At 48.0% G+C, this 23,838-nt stretch overlaps 1 protein-coding gene across 2 annotated transcripts in view; it reads left to right on the forward strand.

Moving 5' to 3' along the window:
* Positions 1-23,838, forward strand: part of mcu (mitochondrial calcium uniporter) — a 46,638-nt gene that overhangs the window by 14,469 nt on the left and 8,331 nt on the right. For both annotated transcript variants that reach the window (XR_010876674.1, XM_067236627.1), the window contains exons 2-3: positions 9,439-9,546; positions 18,350-18,413. Coding sequence is in view for 1 of the 2 variants with exons in the window: in XM_067236627.1 (XP_067092728.1) it covers positions 9,439-9,546; positions 18,350-18,413 (172 nt within the window). In the remaining variant the exon portion in view is untranslated. The remainder of the gene's footprint in view (positions 1-9,438; positions 9,547-18,349; positions 18,414-23,838) is intronic.

The following is a 23,838-nucleotide window of genomic DNA, read 5'->3' on the forward strand; positions in this document are numbered from 1 at the left end:
TGCAGGTCTGGGGTCCAGACGCCCCTTGCAGGTCTGGGGTCCAGACGCCCCTTGCAGGTCTGGGGTCCTGACGCCCCTTGCAGGTCTGGGGTCCAGACGCCCCTTGCAGGTCTGGGGTCCAGACGCCCCTTGCAGGTCTGGGGTCCAGACACCCCCCAGCTTCAGCTGTCATGCAGGAGAACGGGATCCTGTCCTCTGCAGAGGACGTAGGACCATCATCATCATCATCATCATCCTCATTACAGTGCAGATGAAAGGCACCTCTGGGAGGCTGGCAGCAGAGATAATAGATTTATGTTAATAACCCCGTGTCTGTAATCCCTGGCTGATGAAGTCCCCCAACCAGGCCTGGCGTTGGGCCGGGCCGGGGAGGGGGGGGGGGTCATCCATCTTGACCTCCAGCAGTCTTGTGTTTACTCAGGGTGCCTCACAGGATTACACAACACAGACAGGATATGACATATCCTTCCGTAATCCCTCAAACAAATGAAACTCGTTATTTCTACCTTTTTGTTTTCCTTCTATCTCTCTGTCTCTCTCTCTGTCTCTTTCTCCCTTTCATTAATAGCTTGATGAGAATCCAGACCTGAAAAGTGGCTTTGCTAGCTAACACGCTCATTGCCATGGAGACCGGAACCGTTGTGTGTGAGTTAGCGAGTTAGAGTGAGCAAGTGAAAGCCTCTGAATGTCGGTTTTCTGTGTGGATGAATGTAGAAGGTAAGATGGATCCAGGCAGGACCTTGTGGGGACGAAAAGGTTGGGGTGTGTGGGATAGACAGGGTGAGAGAATTCCAGTTCTAGAAACCCTTCTTACTCAGTAAAATACTAGCAATTCATATGATAGGTGAAACAGGATTGTGTAAAACGAGTGGGAGCGAGTTGTAACTGGACCCTCAGCTTGGGGGCATGTTGTGACTGTGTGTGTGTTTACATATGCGTGTATGTAAGCAAGTTCATATATTGTTCATTCAACAGTGTTGTACCTGGTGGCACAGTGTTGTACCTGGTGGCACAGTGTTCCCTTGGACGATGTTGTGTGTGTGTGTCTCCCTAGTAGTCTATGTTCCTCAGTGTGACCACACAGGCAGGGCCGTTGCGACGTGGTGTAAGGTAGATATGATTCACAGGACCCTTGGCTTGGAGGGGGCCCATTACTGTGTGGGGTTTCATATGTCTGTAGTTATTATTTGTCAATCAAATCAATATTTCAAACCAAAATAATACACTTGCGGAAAAATATAGAATAGACTTTTTCTAAATTAGTTAGAAATCTCTTGGGTCCCGCTCCTGCACGTTCCCAATTCCATTGTGCAGTGCGACTGTTGGACAGTTGGATTGCCTTAGCAACGGCTGGCAGTAAAATGTCGCAACATAAACCTGCTGCACGAAAAAAGAAAAAGGACAAAGGACATTGCGCTTAACGTTAATTGTTAATTGCACTTCTCACGCTTTTTGAAACTCAGCTAGTTATCTTACATTGCCCGCGGTGAAAACCACAGTAACAGACAATGGGCTGATATCTCTGTAATTAATTACATCCTGAGTTACCATTCAACTAAAACACACAAACACATAATTATGTATATATTTTGTCACAGGGCCCGGGATTCCTAGCAACGTCTCTGCACACAGGCTTAGCAGTAGGTAACAACAGCAGGGTCTTAGTTTTAGTGGAAAAGCCCTAATAACCAGTCAGCCTAATAACCAGTCAGCCTGATAACCAGTCAGCCTGATAACCAGCCATCCAGCCCCGATAATGTGCCAGCCAGCCCTAACAACCAGACAGCCAGCCCTACCAACCAGACAGCCAGCCATGATAACCAGACAGCCAGCCTTAACAACCAGATAGCCAGCCTTAACAACCAGACAGCCAGCCCCGATAACCAGACAGACAGCTCTAACAACCAGACAGCCAGTCCTATCAACCATCCAGCCAGCCCTAACAACCAGCCAGCCCTAACAACCAGCCAACATGTGATTTCCAGGACAGAGCTCAGAGGGACTCTGTCATTTTCCACAGAGAACCCAGAGGAGTCCCTGCTCTGCACAGGGGGGGGGGGGGGGGGGAGAGCCGGTGAGAAATAGAGGAGGGGTGGATAGAGAGAGGAAAGGATGGATAGAGAGAAGGATGGAGAGAGGGAGGGATGGAAGGTTTTGTTTTGATAGAAAAGATTAACATTCTCTTTCTCCCTCCATTTCTCCACCTCTGCCTATCTCTCTCTCATTGTTGTGGGCCCCAGGGAGGTTATCTAATGGTTGTACATGCTGCGCTGTTCCTGTCATCGTGCTGACACCCCTCTGGGGAGGGGAGGGGGAGGGCTGGACTGTATGTCAGTGTGCCAGTGTGTAAAGGAGAGAGATGAAGAGGAGGAGAGACAGGGAGGTGAAGGAGAGAAGGGTAGAGAGGAGGGCGAGATACTTTAAAGATACAACTGGGCCATAACTGCCAGCTAACCAACAGTTACACCACAACAGCCTTTTGTCTCTTACTTACTCTTATTCTAACAAAACCCATTCAATTAAAATTTCCAGACAAAAGGAGAGAGAAGGAGAGAAAGGAGGAGAGAGGAGAGAGACTGGGAGAGAGAAGGAGAGAGACAGAGAGAGGAGAGTGTTTTTGACCTTTTTTCTGCCTCCAAGAGTTGTCCAGGTGCTAGGGTTGCCTGGGCGACGTTGTGTTGAGCTCAAGAGGAAATCCTTTCCTGAGTTGAATGAGTGTTACATTTCTTTATTCTCTCCATCCTCTCTTTATTCCTCCCTTGCTTTCTGTTCATGTAAAAATCTCTTGATGTTCACTGCTTTTCTCTGTCTCTCACCATCACCCACACAAAAACACCCACCCACACACACATGCACACACACACATCTACACCCACACATATGAGTGGTAGAGGCACTGCCTGGAGCTACATGTAGCTCGTACTGTTCATTCCCACCAACATAGCTCAGTATGATATTGAACTGCCTGACTTGTTTACCCACCTCACCCTCCTCTCCCCTTCTCTTTTGCTCCAGGTATGGGGATATAAGAATGTTCCTTGTAATGATGCTGTCTCTCTCTCTCAGCTCATATAGGAACCTACTGCAAACCCACTCACACTGACACACTCACATACACACACTCACTTTGTCCTTCTCTCTCTATCTCTGTCTCTCTATCTCCCTCTCTCTCCGTCTCTTTCTCCTCCTCACGCCCACACCACTGTACTCAGGTGCAGATTATAAACCTCATCTCCACTGCGTGTGTGTGTCTGCGTGTGTGTGTGTGTCTGGACTATTTCTCAGACTTTCTCTCCCTCCAGAGACAAAGGAACATTTAGTTCTATCCCTGATTCTCCCTACCATCTCGCCCCTGCCACCTTCTCTCCCTCCCACTTTATCTCCCTCCCTCCCCCCTTTTTCTCTCTCTCTCTCCTTCCCTTTTCATCTTATCCCTCTCTCCCCCCCCCCATATCTTGCTGTGTCATTATGAATGAAGCCAGGCTGCAGTGCTCCCCTTCATCTGCTGCAGCAGCAAGCGGGAGCTACCAAGAGGAGAAATCCCCCACTCTGCTGTTACCCTGTTGTACAGCGAGCGTGTGTGTGTGTGGCACGTAGGCAGCAGCGTGAAGAATCTCCTGTCCCATTGGAGACTGAACTGTTGCCGTTCCATACTGCTCAGCCCTCGCAGAGCTCACACACACACACTCACAGGGTTACAGCAGAGTGGAGAGCACCTACACACTGACGCACGCACACACACACACACAGGGTTGCAGCAGAGTGGAGAGCACCTACACGCATGCACACACACACACGTGTCCTTGCAGAAGGTCACAAGTTATGATGGCTGAGTAGGGAGAATCTATTACTGAACCATCGGGTTTATTTCACTCTCATGCACACCCTTTCCTCTAACTACTCTCGCCCTCCTTTATTTCTCCTCCCCTCTCTTTATTTCTGCCATTTCTCCTGTTTTGGTCCTGGCCCTAGTCCTGACCCTAGTGATGGCCCTAGTCCTGACCCTAGTGATGGCCCTAGTCCTGACCCTAGTGATGGCCCTAGTCCTGACCCTAGTGATGGCCCTAGTGATGGCCCTAGTGATGGCCCTAGTGATGGCCCTAGTCCTGACCCTAGTGATGGCCCTAGTCCTGACCCTAGTGATGGCCCTAGTGATGGCCCTAGTCCTGACCCTAGTGATGGCCCTAGTCCTGACCCTAGTGATGGCCCTAGTCCTGACCCTAGTGATGGCCCTAGTGATGGCCCTAGTGATGGCCCTAGTGATGGCCCTAGTCCTGACCCTAGTGATGGCCCTAGTGATGGCCCTAGTCCTGACCCTAGTGATGGCCCTAGTCCTGACCCTACTGATGGCCCTAGTCCTGACCCTACTGATGGCCCTACTGATGGCCCTAGTGATGGCCCTAGTCCTGACCCTAGTGATGGCCCTAGTCCTGACCCTAGTGATGGCCCTAGTGATGGCCCTAGTGATGGCCCTAGTCCTGACCCTAGTGATGGCCCTAGTCCTGACCCTAGTGATGGCCCTAGTGATGGCCCTAGTCCTGACCCTAGTGATGGCCCTAGTGATGGCCCTAGTGATGGCCCTAGTCCTGACCCTAGTGATGGCCCTAGTGATGGCCCTAGTCCTGACCCTAGTGATGGCCCTAGTCCTGACCCTAGTGATGGCCCTAGTCCTGACCCTAGTGATGGCCCTAGTGATGGCCCTAGTCCTGACCCTAGTGATGGCCCTAGTCCTGACCCTAGTGATGGCCCTAGTGATGGCTCTGGCCCTGGATCATGTTGTAGAGGTCTGAGTACGTTATCAGAGGACGTGAGATTGGATCATGTTTCCCTGAGGTGGCTTACACATAGCTTTCACTCCATGGAGACACAGAAGAAGCTGGAGTGTGTGTGTGTGTTTGTGCTGTGTTTGTGCTGTGTTTGTATTAATGTGTGTGTGTGGACATGGTGTTACCTCCGTTCCTATTGCAGTACAGAGCAGCTGTTAGTCAATCAGGAAATCAATACCTCACAGCTCCCTCTGATGTGTCTCTGAAGTGTGGGATACACTGATGATCACACACACACCACACACACACCACACACACACCACACACACACACACCACACACACACCACACACACACACCACACACACACCACACACACCACACACACCCCACACACACACCACACACACACACCACACACACACACCACACACACACACCACACACACACCACACTAACACCACACTAACACCACACTAACACCACACACACCACACACACACCAAACACACACCACACTAACACCACACTAACACCACACACACACCACACTAACACCACACACACACACACCAAACACACACCATACACACACTGATCACACACCACACACACATCCACCACACACACACCACACACACACACCACACACACACCACACACACACACCATACACACACTGATCACACACCACACACACCACACACACACCACACACACACCACACTAACACCACACACACACACCAAACACACACCATACACACACTGATCACACACCACACACACATCCACCACACACACCACACACACACACCATACACACACTGATCACACACCACACACACACCATACACACACCACACCACACGCACACCATACACACACCGATCACCCACCACACACACCACACACCGATCACCCACCACACACACACCACACATCCACCACACACACGTCCACAACCCACACACATTCCTTCATTCACTCTCATATGCACACACTAACACAAGTTTGTATGGTTGTCTTTGTGTATACTCAGAATTCCATCACATTCTAAATCCAGTTTTTCCTAACCCTAACTTTAACCTTGAGCCCAAGTCTAAAATGGGTTGGTCTGAAGTACCGTATTTTACGGAAAATAAGCCGCGGCTTGTACTCCGATCTTTCAGTTTTCTTGTACGGCTTATATTTCGAAGCGGCTAATAGTCCGGTTTTAGAACAAAAAAGTGGCTTCTCTCAAGATCTCTAAGTTACTGACCGTGCAGCTAATTTTATGCTCAACACTTGAACGGGGGCTTATTACTTGAAAGATGAATTATTTACGGTTTTCTCAGTTACACTATCAGGGCTTGGAAATACAATGACTTGCTAAAGTAGGCAAATGGCTAGTAGAACATGACATTTCATAATAATTTCAGTTAAACAGCTGCAAACCCAGTGAAATGTTATAGGCTAGGCTAGCTAGCAAAATAACGCCAGGATCAATAACAACATTACTAATTCAACTTTGGTAGCCTGTAGGTGGCGCTGCACTGCGATGCTAGCTAGGTTATCGAAAAGTCGGAGCAAAAATGGCGGACGGACGGACGGATAGTCAGGAAAATCAGGAGGTGCACGTAGAGCTCTCCGAGGGGCTCGGAGAGGGCACGGAGAGGGAGTTCCTCGTCGGAGTTCCTCGTTCCCTGTGTCCGTCTCCATAAAAACGGAGAAGTATAAATCGGCCTTAACACAATGCTGTAAGATCGCCTATAGACCAATTATCACCCTACGTCACACCACTGTCAAGCATGCTCAACTGCGCATGTCGGCTGCAAAAGTCTAACTTCTCCCAGGTATAATACACTTGGAGTGTCGATCAGGTCATCATATATCTCTGGCCACTGGATTTCAGAGCTTGACATTAACTTTTTGAGGCACTTGTCCTTTGGACAAGTACATTTACGTTTCATTTGTCCATGCACAAAAGTCACTTGACCCCCGATACCTTTAAATAGCTTGACCAAGTGATCGGGCAAAACTAGCCTGGCTAACGGAGGTCACTTTCTCAGGCAAATGACGAATGAAACAGGCTCGGTTAAAGAAATCCGAGATTCTGGCTATCTTCAGCAGGCTCGTATCTACATAAGGCAGTCCTCCCTGACGTTTTTACCGTAGAATGGAGTGAACGGGCATAACTAGGCTGGCTCGGGCAAAACTAGCCTGGCTAACGAAGGTCGCTTTCTCAGGCAAATGAATGAAACAGGCTTGGTTAAAGAAACCCGAGATGCTGGCTATCTTCAGCAGGCTTGTATCTACAAAAGGCAGTCCTCCCTGACGTTTATAGTGTAGAATGGAGTGAAATCCAACATTGTGCACACTGCCAGTGAGCGACCCGAGTCTGACTGAGGCTAACAACGTCAAAACAGTCTAACGGGGACGCAGTCTCACTCAGATTGCCAGTTTTACACAAATCACAAAAATAATGGGACCAGCTGGCTAAAAGCAAAATTCCCATATCTATTTAAAGCTTCCCTGCTCGACTTTTTAGGTGTAGAATTGACTGTAAAACTGTAAGATTATGAACTTTGTGACATGACGTGAAGACATGGCTGCCGCATAAGACTATGCGGTCTACCGGGCGACATTCTCACCCAAATTTCAAGACTTTCGTAACCCAAATCAAAATTCTGATATGACAGATCAATGGGGTATCGCTTTTTCTCTTAAAGGCTGTCCAACTCGACCTTTTTGGTCTTTTTAAATCGAACTATTTGTATAATCCGTGTACTTCTCTAGCCATTATAAAGGCTATCCTTTCCCGGTTTTCTGCAGCCACATTGCGCGCGGATCCTGAATGTTTACAAACAAATAATTGGTCTATACTCGTGCATTGCTCTTGGTACCCAGAATACCCTGCAGCAAGCTGAAAAGCTACTAAGTTAAGGGCATTAGCTTAGTTAAATAAGCATTGTTTGGAGTTCTATTGTTGTGTTCGTTCTGTTTTGATATGTGTAATGCTATGGTCTATAGTTTAGATAATTTGAGTGTTCACCCTGATTGGGAATGTTGTCTAATTAGATCGCTATCCAAGCTGTCCATTTCTGAAGTGTGGGATTCGGCACGTAATCAATTGAAAGCATTGGTTCCGCCTAATATTAGCCGATGCAACAGTATACTGTAACGTTGTGAGCTTTCAAAGTGCGGTTTATACCGGTGAGGCTTATATTTCGATTTACAAACACAAAGTACTCATTCTGGGGGGGTGCGGCTCATACACGATGTGGCTTATTTACCGTGAAATACGGTAGCCACATTACTAATGGGTGTGGTTTGGGCGTAACGCGCAATAAACCAATCAGAGCATCTCACATTCCCTGTAAGAGCAGCGCTTGTTCCATGGCGGATTGCTATTATAACGGCTTGCCAGGCGCACGCCAGGAGCGGTTCGCAGTCGAGGAGACCGACGTTCTCGACAGGGCCGTAAAAGATAGAGTGACATTGTAAGGGAAAGGCAGAACAGTTTTCTTATTGCACTAAGTTGCCCACTCATGCATTCAAATTCTTATTTTTATATAGGCTATATTTTATTTTTTAAATAGTTATATTTTTAAATTGTTTAGTTCTTAGAATTAGTTTAACTATTGTACTTTTTTTAAACTTAATTTAAGACCCATATATGTTTATTATTTGCACCTTCCTGCCACAGTAAATTCTGTGTTTGTGTAACATAGGCTACATGGCGAATAAACCAAATTCTGATTCTAATGGGCATGGGAGAAGAAACCCACCCAAATTAGCTTCGGTTAAACAGGCGTGGGAGGAAATTGCCACAGTTGTTCCATATCAAGTTCACATACAGAGATTTCTCATGAAAATCTTTTTAATCATTGACATAAAAGAAATGTAATACAGCTAGCCATACAATAAATCAAAACAATGAAGAAGACCCTGGCTTCGCCAAGCTTGCGCCCTTAGAATAGCATCTGAATAACGCGCCATTGACTTTAGACTACGTTTTTATTGGGGGGGAAAATCATATTTTTCCCAGGACGGACGGACGGGGGGGGGGGGGGGATTTCCGCCTAAGGACGTGGGCTGATGTTAGCAGCTGCAACACCGCACACCAGCCTTATAGTAGTGCTAAGATGTACCTGTTTACCAGATGAACCAGCAACATCTGTACCAACACAGCACTGGATTCTGGTAAAACACCATGTTTATTCCAGGTGTGTGCGTGTGTGTGTGCGTGTGTGTGTGTGTAATCCACTGTGTATGTGTGCTCTCAAACTGGAGTAGCTGTAGCAACAAGGTCACAAGAGGCCTGTTGATATGGTGATAGTCGTCGTGGTGACAGGCCGTAGTGCTTTAAATCTCTTACCACACACACACACACACACACACAAACATAGCACACGGACGCTCACACACACTCCAACACTAACAAGTACTTCACAACACACCTCTCTCTTCCTCTGTCTTTTGTTCTCCTTCTGTCTGCCTGTTGGTTATATATCTTCCTGTGTCCTGTACAAGGTAGATCACAGTCTCTCACTCTCTCTCTCAAGTTCTGAATTATCTCTACCACCTTTTGACACAATGTTACCTTACTGAAATAGCACACTTTGAAGGCCGACACCTGCTATAAAGTTGTCTCTCCCTCTCACCCCCCCCCCCCTCTCCTTCTCCACAGGAGTCGTCCCCCCTCCTCCCCCACCAGCCAGTCAGGAGAGCACATGGTCTACGATCAGCCGCCCGCTCTGCTCTCTTCTGCTCCACGCCCACCTCCCTGGCTCCACAGGTTAGTGTATGTGTGTGTGCGTGTGTGTGTCACTGGTGAGTGTTAACTTGACACAGGGAAGTAACAGGGGTGTGTTGGAGTTGTCACATCCTGACCATTAAAACTCTCATCAACCTCCATCTCTCATCAACCTCTATCTCTCATCAACCTCCATCTCTCATCAACCTCCATCTCTCATCAACCTCCATCTCTCATCAACCTCCATCTCTCATCAACCTCCATCTCTCCCTGTCTCTCTCTCTCCCTCTCTCTCTCTGTCGCTACCATACCATCTCTCATGGGGGTCAGATGGCTGAGCGGTTAGGGAGTCGGGCTATTAATCCGAAGGTTGCCAGTTCGACAACCTCCATCTCTCATCAACCTCCATCTCTACTAAACCTCCATCTCTCATCAACCTCCATCTCTCATCAACCTCCATCTCTCATCAACCTCCATCTCTCATTAACCTCCATCTCTCATCAATCTCCATCTCTCATTAACCTCCATCTCTCATCCATCTCTCATCAACCTCCATCTCTACTAAACTTCCATCTTTACTAAACGTTCATCTCTTACCAACCTCCATCTCTCATCAATCTCCATCTCTCATCAACCTCCATCTCTCATCAACCTCCATCTCTCATCAACCTCCATCTCACATCAATCTCCATCTCTCATCAACCTCCATCTCTCATCAACCTCCATCTCTCATCAACCTCCATCTCTCATCAATCTCCATCTCTCATTAATCTCCATCTCTCATTAATCTCCATCTCTACTAAACTTCCATCTTTACTAAACGTTCATCTCTTACCAACCTCCAACTCTACTAAACCTCCTCCACCTCTACTAAACCACCGCCACCTCTACTAAACCACCGCCATCTCTACGAAACTTCCATCTCTACTAAACCTCCTCCATCTCTACTAAACTACTTCCACCTCTATTAAACTACCTCCACCTCTACTAAACCACTTACATCTCTACTAAACCACCTCCACTTCTAATAAACCACTTACATCTCTACTAAACCACCTCCACTTCTAATAAACCACTTACATCTCTACTAAACCACCTCCATCTCTACTAAACCACCTCTACTAAACCTCCATCTCTACTGTGGTGACTGGTAGCGCTGGCTGCTATTGCTAGCTATTGGTTTCCGTGGAGATGTATGCCCTGCTCCACACCAGGGCCACGTTCAATATGAAAACAGTGTGCATCATTTTGCTTCGGTTTCCAGCATGAGGAAAGACCATGTTTGATCATAACAGTGGGAGACGGGCCTTGAGGTGTGTTTTTTCTCGCTTAGTGGGTGTGTCAGCTGTGTTACTGAACCAATCAACAGCTACGTGTGGATAAACCCCCGCCGTATTAAAATGGCCTTTTCAGCTGCTATAGTAGTAAAGCTTGCGGTGTTCTGTGTCAATACATTTTTTGTTGAAAGCAGTCCAGGTGGTCTCTCATTTGGTCCTTGGGCTCAGGCCAGACTGCTGGTCTCTCCAAGTTCAGTCATGTTGGATGAAGTCAAATGGAGTCGTTATGTTAAGTAGATCAGCTCAAGGTTAAGAGAGAGTGTGTGTGTGTGCGTGTGTGTTTGTGTGTCCCTGGCAGCTTGCTTGGAATGAAACTTTTATGATGAGAACAGGATATCTGTTCCTTGAGTGCTGCTATTCTTCCTCTGCTCTGGATTACAGTGCATTAGCTGATCTGTGTGTGTGTGTGTGTGTGTGCATTAGCTGATGTGTGTGGTTGTGTGTGTGTGTGGAGAGGGGAAGATGGCGGGAAAGTGAGAGCAAGAAATCAAGACTCAAGGCATCAGTAGGGCATATTCACTTCCTCTCCTCTCTCTTCCCTCTCCTTCCTCTCTCCCCCTCCCTCTTCCCTCTTCCCTCTTCTCCTCCCTCTCCTCCCTCTATCCTCCCTTTTCTCCTCCCTCTCTCCTCCTCCCTCTTCTCCTCCCTCTCTCCTCCTCCCTCTCTTTTCCCTCTCACCTCCTCCCGTCTCTGCCTACCAGGCCATGGCTGCAGACAAACGGGAAGGTAGCAGGACTGTGTGTGTGTGTGTGTGTGTGTGTGTAAGAGAGGGGGGGAAGGGGGCTCAGCAATAGGAGCTGAGACCAACACCCCGGGACGAGAGCTGCCCACTAGCTGATGGAGAACACTGCTCTCTTCTCTTTCTCAATGTCTCTCTCCCTGTCTCTCCCTGGCTCTCCCTGTCTCTCTCTCTCCCTCTCTCTCTCTGTCGCTACCATCCATCCCCCTCTATCTTATCAGTCAGCACATCTCAGTAGCACAGTGTCCATTTGGTCTGATGAAGTATAAACACATAGAGGGACAAAGAGCTCTATACCCATAATTCTGTCTCCTCCCTTACACCTCCCCTTTTCTAACCACTGAGGGGAGAAGAGGAGAGAACAGGAGAAGAAGGGAGCTCATTTGACAGGTCCACAAACAAGAACAAAATCGGAATCAACACCACATGTCCTCCAATTCCAAGAAACAGGAAGGACAGGCCCCCTGACCTTAGCTTAAGATGGCCATGGGAAACAGTCAGCAGATAAATTAAGTTATTATTTGTGGGGGAAATGTCATGTTGTCTGGAATGTTTAGCATGTATTGCAAGTCTGTGATTGTGTGCCGGAGAGCAGGGGGAACAGGCCAGGCCAACATCTATTCAGACGATTTAAAATCCAAACATGATAAGATCAGTGTAAAGATCTATAGTGTGTGTGTGTGGCCATAGTTACCATTCAGTGCGTGACTGATGATCCAATCGATGCTCTTCTCTTCGCTTGACAACTTCCATCGTCATAATAATGAGAAATCCTTTTCCTCCCTCTCCTCTCTGTCCTCTCTCTCTCCGTCTCTCTCTCTCTCTCTCTGTGTGAGTAAACGACTGAGGAAGCCCTTTAGATAGACTTGAAATCTGATCTCATTTAGATGGAGAGATGGTGTACAGACATTGAAAGATAGGTGCAGGAAAGGAGCACTCACACACACGCACACGCACGCACACACACACTCCGAACTAGTGAGAGTATTAAGGACTGACCATAACCCTGACTGACCCTGCAGTGCTTTGCAGGGTGGCCAGACACTCTGCAGAGACTAACTGTTAAGAGAGGGAGGGAGCAAGGTAGGAAGGATGGAGAGGACTGCTTATTCAGCAGTATTGATTGCCCTGGAGAGAGAGAAAGAGAGAGAGAGAGAGACAGGGAGAGGGAGAGAGAGAGAGGGAGAGGGAGAGAGAATAGGGTGGGGTGTCAGTTGTTGGAATTACCTGTAGTGTATACATGGAAGATATTTACTTCTGGGCAAGAACAGGAAGAGATGACATACAGGGATGGGAGGGAGGGAGGGAGGGGGAAGAAAGGGAGGGATGAGAGGGAGGGAGAGGGAGGGAGAAGAAAGGGAGGGATGAGAGGGAGGGAGAGGGAGGGAGAGAGGGAGGGATGGCGAAGAGAAAAAGATGGGTGGAAGGAGGCGGGGGTGAGATACAGGACAGAGAGAGAGAGAGATTGCGTGATGTACAGACATTAACACAGGCCTCAGTGGCTAACCATCTGGCTGTACGCACATTCACACAGCTTCACTCTGCCAATGTCTGGTCACACATGCAACACACACACACACATACTTACATACTCCCCCCACACACAGGCACATGATAGATGTGAGCATTACACACATGCAACACGCATACAGTACACACTCACACACATGCAGTACACAAACACACATACAGTACACACACACGTACAGTAAAAATGCAGTGTGTGTGTATGTTTGTGTGAGGACCTTCACCTCTCTCCAACCTCGGGATTTCCATGGTGATTGGGGGCTTCATTGATCTCTGCTCTCCAGGTAGTAAATCACGATGTGATGACTGCAGGGGGGCACCAGTGGTGACACACTAGGAGGGTGTGTGTGTTTGCTTGTGAGAGGGTGTGTGTGTCCTGCCAACATGATGCGTGTGTGTGCTTATGTGTGTGTTATGGAGTGTGTGTGTGTTATGGAGTGTGTGTGTGTGTGTTATGGAGTGTGTGTTATGGAGTGTGTGTGTGTGTGTTATGGAGTGTGTGTGTGTGTTATGGAGTGTGTGTGTGTTATGGAGTGTGTGTGTGTGTGTTATGGAGTGTGTGTGTGTGTGTTATGGAGTGTGGTTGTCTCTGATGGATGGCAGGGAGCTAGGGGAGCAGTCTCCTGGAAAGACAGAGCACAACCTCACTCTCCCTGGCTGTCTACACACACACACATTCAAACACACAACCGTTCGGTACGACATCCACGGTTCAATACACGCTTGTGAATTGAGTTTTTTTCGGTTTTGCGTTTAAAGAATTTCCATGCGTTTTTATTTCTCTCCGTATTGGTTTGTGTGTGGCTGTGAATCTACCAGTGTTGCCCCAAAAATGTCACCAGAAGTCGCTACAGGCTCTGAAAAGTGCTGGGGATGTGACTTTCTATGACAACACCACAGTTCAATTACCATTATCATTTTGATGCAGCTCAACAACGAAAACGGAGATTTCCAAACTAGTAGAAAGTCACCAGATTTGTCGCTACATGAGATTTGTTGTCGCTAGGAAAGGTCAAAAGTGACTAAATCCAGCGACAAAGTTTCTAAGTTGGCAACACTGGAATCTACACGCTGAGATGAGGAAACTCCTCACTGCGGGTCTACATCCAGTCACTATGCTCTAAATATAATTAGTTTTGCTTTTAAGTAAGATAAAGAGTGTTGCAATAAAATAAAACATTCTCCATAACCCCTTGATGTTCCTGTCGCTTGTGAACAGACTAACAAAAACACTGTGCCAAGCGATCAAAACCGAACCGAAAACCGTGGTATGTGTTGAACCGGGGGCTAACTGCATTGTTGCATCCCTAGTGCACACTTACACACACTAATACAGATAAGCTGTAAGGGTTGGAAGAACCTGGGTGTGTGATCACTGTTACTAAACCACTCCTCATGAAAAGTGTTCAAGTAAAACCAAGATTAATTAACCTAAGGATATCAGTGTGTGTGTGTGTGTGTTTCTGCATGTGTGTGTCTCTGCATGCAAGTGATGTGTGGGTGTGTATGTTTCTGTCTGTCTGTTTGTGCGTGTACGTGCGTGCGTGCAAGTGAAGTGTGTGTTTTGCTTACTGAAATGCAAAGTGGATGTAGGGCATGAAGGAACCTGCTTGGATACCCACTGTACATGAACACACACACAAGCACACACACACACAAGCACACACACACACGCACAAACACACATATGCACAAGCACAAACACACATACACAAGCATGCACACACACACAGTGGGGGAAGTTTGAGCGCAGTGCAGAGGAGAGATGGGGGGATGGGGACTAGCGTGGAGGAGAGGGAGAGAGGGAGGGAGAGAAGAAGAGGGAGGGAGAGGGGTAGCCCTCCTCTCTAGACCAGGGATTCCTTTACTGCAGTCATCAGCACTCCCCCCCCCCCCCCCTCCTCCCTCTCTCCCACACTGTCATCTACTCTGCTGTCTCTCTCTCACACACACACACGCGCACACACACACACACACACCCCACGGCTAGCCTGAGCAAGTTTTCTTGCACAGGAGGAATCCATATACAGAATACAGACTGTGCGCACACACACACACACAAACATATGCACGCACACATACACACACAAACATATGCACGCACACACACACACACACACACACAAACATATGCACGCACACATACACACACTCACACAAACATATGCACGCACACACACACACACACAAACATATGCACACACACTTACACACACACAAACATATGCACGCACACACACACACACACACACACACACACACACACACACACAAACATATGCACACACACCTACACACACACACACAAACATATGCACGCACACACACACACACAAACATATGCACACACACCTACACACACATACACACACACACACACAAACATATGCACGCACGCACACACACATATACATCCAGAGACACGCATAGACAGAGCAGTGTTTTCTTACTCGTTTATCATTATTTACCTCTTCTACTCGAACCAGTTTGCTTTCTGTATTTTCCATTTTATTCTCTCTCTCGCTACCCATTCTGCCTCTCTTTCTCCACCCATCTCTTCCTCTCTCTCTCCCTCTCCTTCCCTCTCTTTCTCTATGTCTTTCTCTCTCTGTCTCTCTCCCTCTCTGACATTGATTCCAAGGTTGCTGTACGGTCTTCTGTTTAATATTTCAGACTGTGTGTCAGGGGATCAAGGGGCTTGGCTCTGGTACTGCCTGTGTCCCACTTAAGCACACACACACAAATGCACACATGCACAAGGCTGACCAGTTTTTAGGCTGGTCGGTATATCGTCGTTTGGGAAAAACATTGGCTTCCCTGGGGAAAGTCTGTGTGTGTGTGTGTGTGTGTGTCAAATACCATGCTGTCTAACTTCACACCTTGTGTGAACCAACACACACAGTGTTACATTGCAGGTGCTAACCCTCTCTTGGCCTGCTGGTCCCTCCCTGTCTGGGTCCGACACCCTGGACAGATCTAGAGATGTAGAGAGAGCAGGTCTGGAGGGGGGAGAGGGGAGGGCGGGGGGAGAGAGAGGGGGAGAGGACAGGAGAGGACAGAGGGGAGGGGAGAACAGGAGAAGGGAGGGGAGAACAGGAGAGGGGAAGAACAGGAGAGGGGAGAGAAGGGGAAAGTGGGGAGAGAGAGAGACAGAGAGAGAGAGGGACAGCTCTCCACCTCTACCCTGAGCAGAAACATCCTCAACACTAATTACTCTCTCATCCTCAACACCGATCATCCTCAACACTGATCACTCTCATCCTCAACACTAATCAGTCTCTCATCTTCAACACTAATCAGTCTCATCTTCTACAGTAAACACTGTCTAATCTTAACTGGTCACAAAATACCTCCCCTGGTAACAGAGAGAGCCCTGGGGCAGAGCTGTACCGTGGGGCCTACCGCTAACTGGCAGGCCAGAGTATTCCCCTCTCCCAGCCTGCGTCACCGGGCCCACGGCTCAGCCACTAGTTGGAAAAGGCAGTTTCCTCTGTTTTTGAGGCCTTCATCTGCAAGCCTGGGACTGGAGTATTGAGGCTGGCCCAGGAGGGAGTGTGTGACCTGGGCTGGCTGGGGCCAGGAGTGTGGGGGTCTGGCTCCTGTTACATGATCGCCTCAGTGACTTTATGTCTATCAGCCCCGGGACAGAATGGAGCCAGGCGGTTTACAATGACACACACACACCTGCCATCCTCTAAAGTACAAAACCTTCACACACACACACACACACACACACACACACCTGCTGTCTTCAGGGGATCCAGTTACTGTGCACAACACAGCTGCTGCAGAGAGAAAGAGACGAGGAGGGAGGGGAGAGAGACAGGGTGGGAGAAAGGGAGGGAGGGAGAGTGAGAGAAAAAAGGAGAGAGAGGGAGGGAGTGAATGTGTGTGTGTGTGTGTAAGCAGTAATGTGAGAGTGAGCACAACAGCTGAAGAGGAACTGCTCTACAGATCTGGTGATGTGTGTGTGTGTGTGTGGGCAGTTCAGCATGGCGTGGAGAGCTTCAGCTGTGTGTGTATGTGAGTGTTATTTTCACTGTGCTGATGTGTGCAGGCTGTTGACTACAGTATTAGTCTATTTAAAGAGAGGAGGAGGAGGAGTCTTTATGAGGGGGAGGAGACTATTTAGAGAAGAGTTCGGGGTGAGGGCCAAATGTTGTCAGCACGCGCACACACACACACTCACATGCATACACACACACACACAACCCCCCTACACATGCAAACACACTACCTCCCTACACATACATACACACACACACACAACCCCCCTACACGTACACACACACACAACCACCCGACACATACAAACATACACACACCACCCCCCACATTTACACACCAGCCCAATTCACAGACACACACACACACACACACACACACACACACACACACACACACACACAGACACACACACACACACACACACACACACACAGACAAGATGGTTCAGTGCTGGTTCTCTCAGGAGACTGCTGCAGTGCATGCTAGGTAGCTTCACCACTCTAGACCAGTCTCGCTGTCACCATGATACACGTGTGTGTCTGAGTGTGTGTGTCAGTGTGTATTTTTGTGTGTGTGTGTTTCCTTGAATCTTCAGGAATCCTTCTCTCCTGCTGACATTGATTTCCCTTCATCCTCACACTCCTACCTCTTTATCTCTCCCTGTCTCCCTCTCCTCCGTACTGAATTGAATTCTCTCTCTCTCCGTCTCTATATTTCTCTCTTCCTTTCCCTGTGTCTCTCCCTCCCTCTCTCTGTCTCTCGGTCTCCCTCTCTCTCTCCTTCTCTCTCCCCCTCACTTTCTCACACCCTCTCTCTCTCCTCTCTCTGCCTCTCTCTGTCCCTCCCTATTTCTCCCCCTCTCTCTGCCTCTCTCTCTGTCTCTCAGAAGAAGCATGACGTGTTCTGCCCTCATTCTAAACATGTGGAGTCCAGATGGACACTCCCTGAAACCCACATACTCTGTTAGAGAGAGAGAGGGGGAGAGGGATGAGCTAGGGAGGGGAGGAGAGAGGGAGGAGAGAGAGGAGAAGATGAGCAGGAGGAGCAGGGAGAAGGAGTGTGAGGAGAGAGGAGGAGATCAATTATACTACTTGAAAGTTGTGTAGTGTTTGTGTGTATCTGTCTGTGTTTGAAGGAATGTGTGTGTGTATCCATGTGTGACTGTTCACTGACTGATGTTGTCTTCCCCCCTCTCTCTCTCTCTATCCCCTCCCCCCCCTCTCTCTCTGGTCAGGTGTTGCGGGGCACCCCCTACTGGCAAGGACAGAGACTACTGAGCTCCTCTGCTCCATCTGAAGGTGAGTGGAGGGAGACAGGGAGGGAGGGACAGATGAAGAGGAAGAAAGAGGGAGGGAGATCGAGAAAAAAGGGGAGAGAGATTGAGAGACAGAGGAAGGGAGGGATATAGAGAGACAGGCAGGCCGTGAAACATACAGTGGGTGGCAGACACTGTGGTCTCTTAAAAGAGGGTGGGAAGGACGGGTTGGGGGGGGGGGGGGGTCCCTCCTGCCTGATGCAAGGGGACAAAGGAGACAAAGATTGATGCATTGAGTTTGTGTGTGTGTATGTGCACATGTGTGCATGTCTAAAGAGATCAGTTCACACTGTCTTCCTGCCTGTCAACTTTCCTGTTTCACAAGCAGGTCTGTTTCACTAGCAGGTCTGTTTCACTAGAAGGGCTGTTTCACTAGAAGGGCTGTTTCACTAGCAGGGCTGTTTCACTAGCTGGGCTGTTTCACTAGAAGGGCTGTGACACTAGCAGGGCTGTTTCACAAGCAGGTCTGTTTCACTAGTAGGGCTGTTTCACTAGCAGGTCTGTTTCACTAGCAGGGCTGTGACACTAGAAGGGCTGTTTCACTAGTAGGGCTGTGACACTAGCAGGGCTGTGACACTAGCAGGGCTGTGACACTAGCATGGCTGTTTCACTAGTAGGGCTGTGACACTAGTAGGGCTGTGGCACTAGCAGGGCTGTGACACTAGCAGGGCTGTGACACTAGCAGGGCTGTTTCACTAGTTGGGTGCCAGCTCATGCTGTTAGCTTTGTACAACACTTTGCTGCTAGCTTCCGGGCTAACATCTGGTGTCATCTGTGTTGTCAGCAACTGTATGCTGCTAGCTGTGATGCTAGCTGTGATGCTAGCTGTGATGCTAGCTGTGATGTTAGCTGTGATGTTAGCTGTGATGCTATAGCCAGACGTTGTCAAACTCATAATTCTAGTCAGAATATGAGTCTGATACTGCTCCGTTGGGCTGTGAGTATGGGGCGTGTTTCAACCGAACCCGGAAAAAAAGGCCTCTTTGCTCAATTGGATAGACCTACAACCAATCAGAGCAACGCAACCCTTCAACCCAAGTGCTCTTTGGTGATGTGGTTGATTACGTTACTGTTGATCATCTGTCCATCATCGTATAAAGCCCGCCCTGACAATTTGATTGGTCCGAACAGCTCTTGTTCGGACATTGTTTTTCCCCAACCGAGTGACCCCAGACCCAACTTCCCGACCAAAATGTTTTGTGGGCGGGGCTAAGTTCGGCTGGCACCCAGGCTAGTGATGCTAACTGTGATGCTAACTGTGATGCTAACTTTTGGTGTCATCTAAGTTGTTGGCCAGTGTGTTGTTGTGTGTGACTAGTGTTGTTTTAGCAGGAATAACTTGCTGACTCACCTTCTGTCTCTGGGATAAGCTGATATCCGTGCCTGTATAGATCCTCCTTGGAGAGTGAACTCTTGTGAAGATGACCAGGTCCCAGTTTTATTAGGCTGGTTCTGCACCAGCAGGGAGAGAGGAGGAAACCAGCATTGTAGTACATTACGAAAATGCAAAATGTTGACAAATGCTTGTTGTTTTCATGGTTTCAAGACATTATTATTTTGGCTGTGCATGCTGGTGCAGTGTGAGTGAGTGAGAGAGAGAGAGAGAGAGGGAGAGAGGGCCCTCACCTCTCTCCAAACTCTGGGGATCTCCATGGTGACAATCGTGTGTGTGCGCGTGCAAGAAGGAAGGGTTTGTGTCAGCTACAGCATAGCAAGTCATCTCATCATCAGTGTTGAAGAGTGGTTTGAAGGGCAGTTCTATGGGCATATGTGAAGCCCTCTGTGACATTGCTTGTAACAAGGGCTATACAAATACATTTTGATTTGATTTAATTTGAAGAGAACTCTGAAGGTGCTCCTGCTATGCTGCCTACTGGTACTATATGGTACTGCGCTCCAAACACACCACCAGTAAACCCTCAGGATGACACCTGCTGGGACTTGCATCATAATGCAGACAGGTGGAGCTACAGAAGTTTGGAAGGATCGCTTCTCTCGGTTGTTTGGATCAGGACGGGGGTACTGGGTTGACTTGTTGACAAGTTGTTCCACTGAGTGTTTTCCTTTAAGGATCTCCTGTTAGTGTGTGTGTGTGGGCGCGCAATCATTTACAGTATCTGAACAATATTCCCAGCCCTCATAGCGTATTTATGACAACGTGGACATGCTCTCAGCTCAGAACACGGAACAAGATGGCAAGCAGTCAGAGATACAATATGCTACCATCATTTTTGACCCATCACTTTCCCAGTTTATTTGATGATGTGTTCTTTATTCCTTGTAAGTGAAAGTCCAGTACAGTAGCCCTCTCTTCAGCCTCTGGTGTTGGTGGACCCTCTCAGTAGCCCTCTCTTCAGCCTCTGGTGTTGGTGGACCCTCTCAGTAGCCCTCTCTTCAGCCTCTGGTGTTGGTGGACCCTCTCAGTAGCCCTCTCTTCAGTCTCTGGTGCTGGTGGACCCTCACAGTAGCCCTCTCTTCAGCCTCTGGTGCTGGTGGACCCTCTCAGTAGCCCTCTCTTCGGTCTCTGGTGCTGGTGGACCCTCTCAGTAGCACTCTCTTCAGTCTCTGGTGCTGGTGGACCCTCTCAGTAGCACTCTCTTCAGTCTCTGGTGTTGGTGGACCCTCTCAGTAGCACTCTCTTCAGTCTCTGGTGCTGGTGGACCCTCTCAGTAGCCCTCTCTTCGGTCTCTGGTGCTGGTGGACCCTCTCAGTAGCACTCTCTTCAGTCTCTGGTGCTGGTGGACCCTCACAGTAGCCCTCTCTTCAGCCTCTGCTGCTGGTGGACCCTCTCAGTAGCCCTCTCTTCGGTCTCTGGTGCTGGTGGACCCTCTCAGTAGCCCTCTCTTCAGTCTCTGGTGCTGGTGGACCCTCTCAGTAGCCCTCTCTTCAGCCTCTGGTGCTGGTGGACCCTCTCAGTAGCCCTCTCTTCAGTGTCTGGTGTTGGTGGACCCTCTCAGTAGCCCTCTCTTCAGCCTCTGGTGCTGGTGGACCCTCTCAGTAGCCCTCTCTTCAGCCTCTGGTGCTGGTGGACCCTCTCAGTAGCCCTCTCTTCAGCCTCTGGTGTTGGTAGACCCTCATCTGGTTTTCAGGCCTCAGCCCTTTTCCTATTGGCTAAATGGATGTCAAATGTAAATATGTCCCGTAAGCACACATTTTGAGACTTGTATAAAAGCATTTACTTTCAAATGAACCCAATTCAATACTGACCGTGTGGAGATGGCTGATGATTTAAAAAGGTATTGCTCTGAAAATGTGCAACCCGAATTCCGGAAAAGTTGGGACGTTTTTGAATAAAAATTTGAATAAAATGGAAATTAAAAGGGGAAGTCAGGTGGCTGAGCGGTTAGGGAATCGGGCTAGTAATCAGAAGGTTGCCGGTTTGATTCCGGCCGTGCAAATGACGTTGTGTTCTTGGGCAAGGCACTTCACCCTACTTGCCTCGGGGGAATGTCCCTGTACTTACTGTAAGTCGCTCTGGATAAGAGCATCTGCTAAATGTAAATGTAAAAGACTTTCAAATCACATGAGCCAATATTTTATTCACAATAGAACATAGATAAAATAAACGTTTAAACTGAGAAATTCTACAATTGTATGCACAAAATTAGCAAATTTCAATGCCTGCTACAGATCTCAAAATAGTTGAGACAGGGGCATGTTTACCTTGGTGTAACATCTCTTCTTTTCAAAACAGTTTGAAGACGTCTGGGCATTGAGGTATGAGTGTCTGGAGTTTTGGTGTTGGAATTTGGTCCCATTCTTGCCTTATATAGGTTTCCAGCTGCTGAAGTGTTTGTGGTCGTCTTTGACGTATTTTTCGTTTAATGATGCGCCAAATGTTCTCTATACGAAAGATCTGGACTGCAGGCAGGCCAATTCAGCACCCGGACTCTTCTACGACGAAGCCATGCTGTTGTAATAGCTGCAGTATGTGGTTTCGCATTGTCCTGCTGAAATACACAAGGCCTTCCCTGAAATACACGTCATCAGGAAGGGAGCATATGTTGCTCTACAACCTTTATATACCTTTCAGCATTCATAGTGCCTTCCAAAACATGCAAGCTGCCCATACCGTCTGGACTTATGCACCCCCATACCATCAGAGATGCTGGCTTTCCAACTGAACGCTGATAACACGAGGGAAGGTCTCCCTCCTCTTTTATGCGGAGGACACGGCGTCCGTGATTTCTAATATGAATGTCAAATTTGGACTCGTCGGACCATAGAACACTGTTCCACTTTGAAATAGTCAATTTTAAATGAGCCTTGGTCCACAGGACACAACGGCACTTCTTGACCATGTTCACATATCAGTGTTTCCCCTACCATTATACTAGGTGGGCGCCCCGCCCCCCCAACGGCACCCCCCGCCCCTCCTGGAAGGTCAAGTTAATAATGATTTTTTTATATTTAAATATATGTAGCGCCAGATCACAAAATAAGTCATTTAAGGTTACCTTTCCTATACAACAGGTCTATAGCTTGCTCTTTTATTAAACAAACTAAATGGCCTTATGTTATTTATCTTATTTACACGACGGCATGTCATTTCTGTCTCTACATGGTCACCGCCCGCCGCCGCCCCCCCCCCCAAGCTGTAACCCTAGGGAAACACTGCATATGGCTTCCTTTTTGCATGATAGAGCTTTAGTTGGCATCTGCAGATGGCACGGCGGATTGTGTTCACCGACTGGTTTCTGGAAGTATTCCTGGTCCCATTTAGTAATGTCAATGACACAACCATGCCGATGAATGGCGCTGTGTCGTCTGAGGGCCCGAAGACCACGGGCATCCAATGAAGGTCTTCGGCCTTGTCCCTTACGCACCGTGATTTCTCCTGTTTCTCTGAATATTTTGATGACATTATGCACTGTAGATGATGAGATTTGCAAAGCCTTAGCAATTTGACGTTGACGAACATTGTTTTTAAAGTATTCCACAATCTTTCTACGGACTCTTTCACAGATTGGAGAGCCTCTGCTCATCTTTACTTCTGAGAGACTCTGCCTCTCTAAGACATCCCTTTACAGCTAATCATGTTACATACCTGATATCAATTAACTTAATTAGTTGCTAGATGTAATTAGTTGCTAGATGTTCTCCCAGCTGAATCTTTTCCAAATGTCAAATTTGAAATGAGCTCTTTTAGTGGATGTGTTATGTTATCTATGTTCTATTGTGAATAAAATATTGTCTCATGTGATTTGAAAGTCTTTTAGTTTTCATTTTATTCTAATAAAAAAAATGTCCCAACTTTTCCGGAATTCAAGTTGTAGTCACTGAATGCTGTTTAATGAAGCTCAGCAAGATATCAAATAGCTTCTTTTGCAATTATACCATACCGGTTGAAAGCATATTTTTGTAATTTATCTTCAGTTGCTGCCAAGTGTGTTTGGTGCCTGTTGGCT

This window comes from Osmerus mordax, chromosome 5 (genome assembly GCF_038355195.1).
Source record: "Osmerus mordax isolate fOsmMor3 chromosome 5, fOsmMor3.pri, whole genome shotgun sequence".
Taxonomy (NCBI): Eukaryota; Metazoa; Chordata; class Actinopteri; order Osmeriformes; family Osmeridae; genus Osmerus; species Osmerus mordax.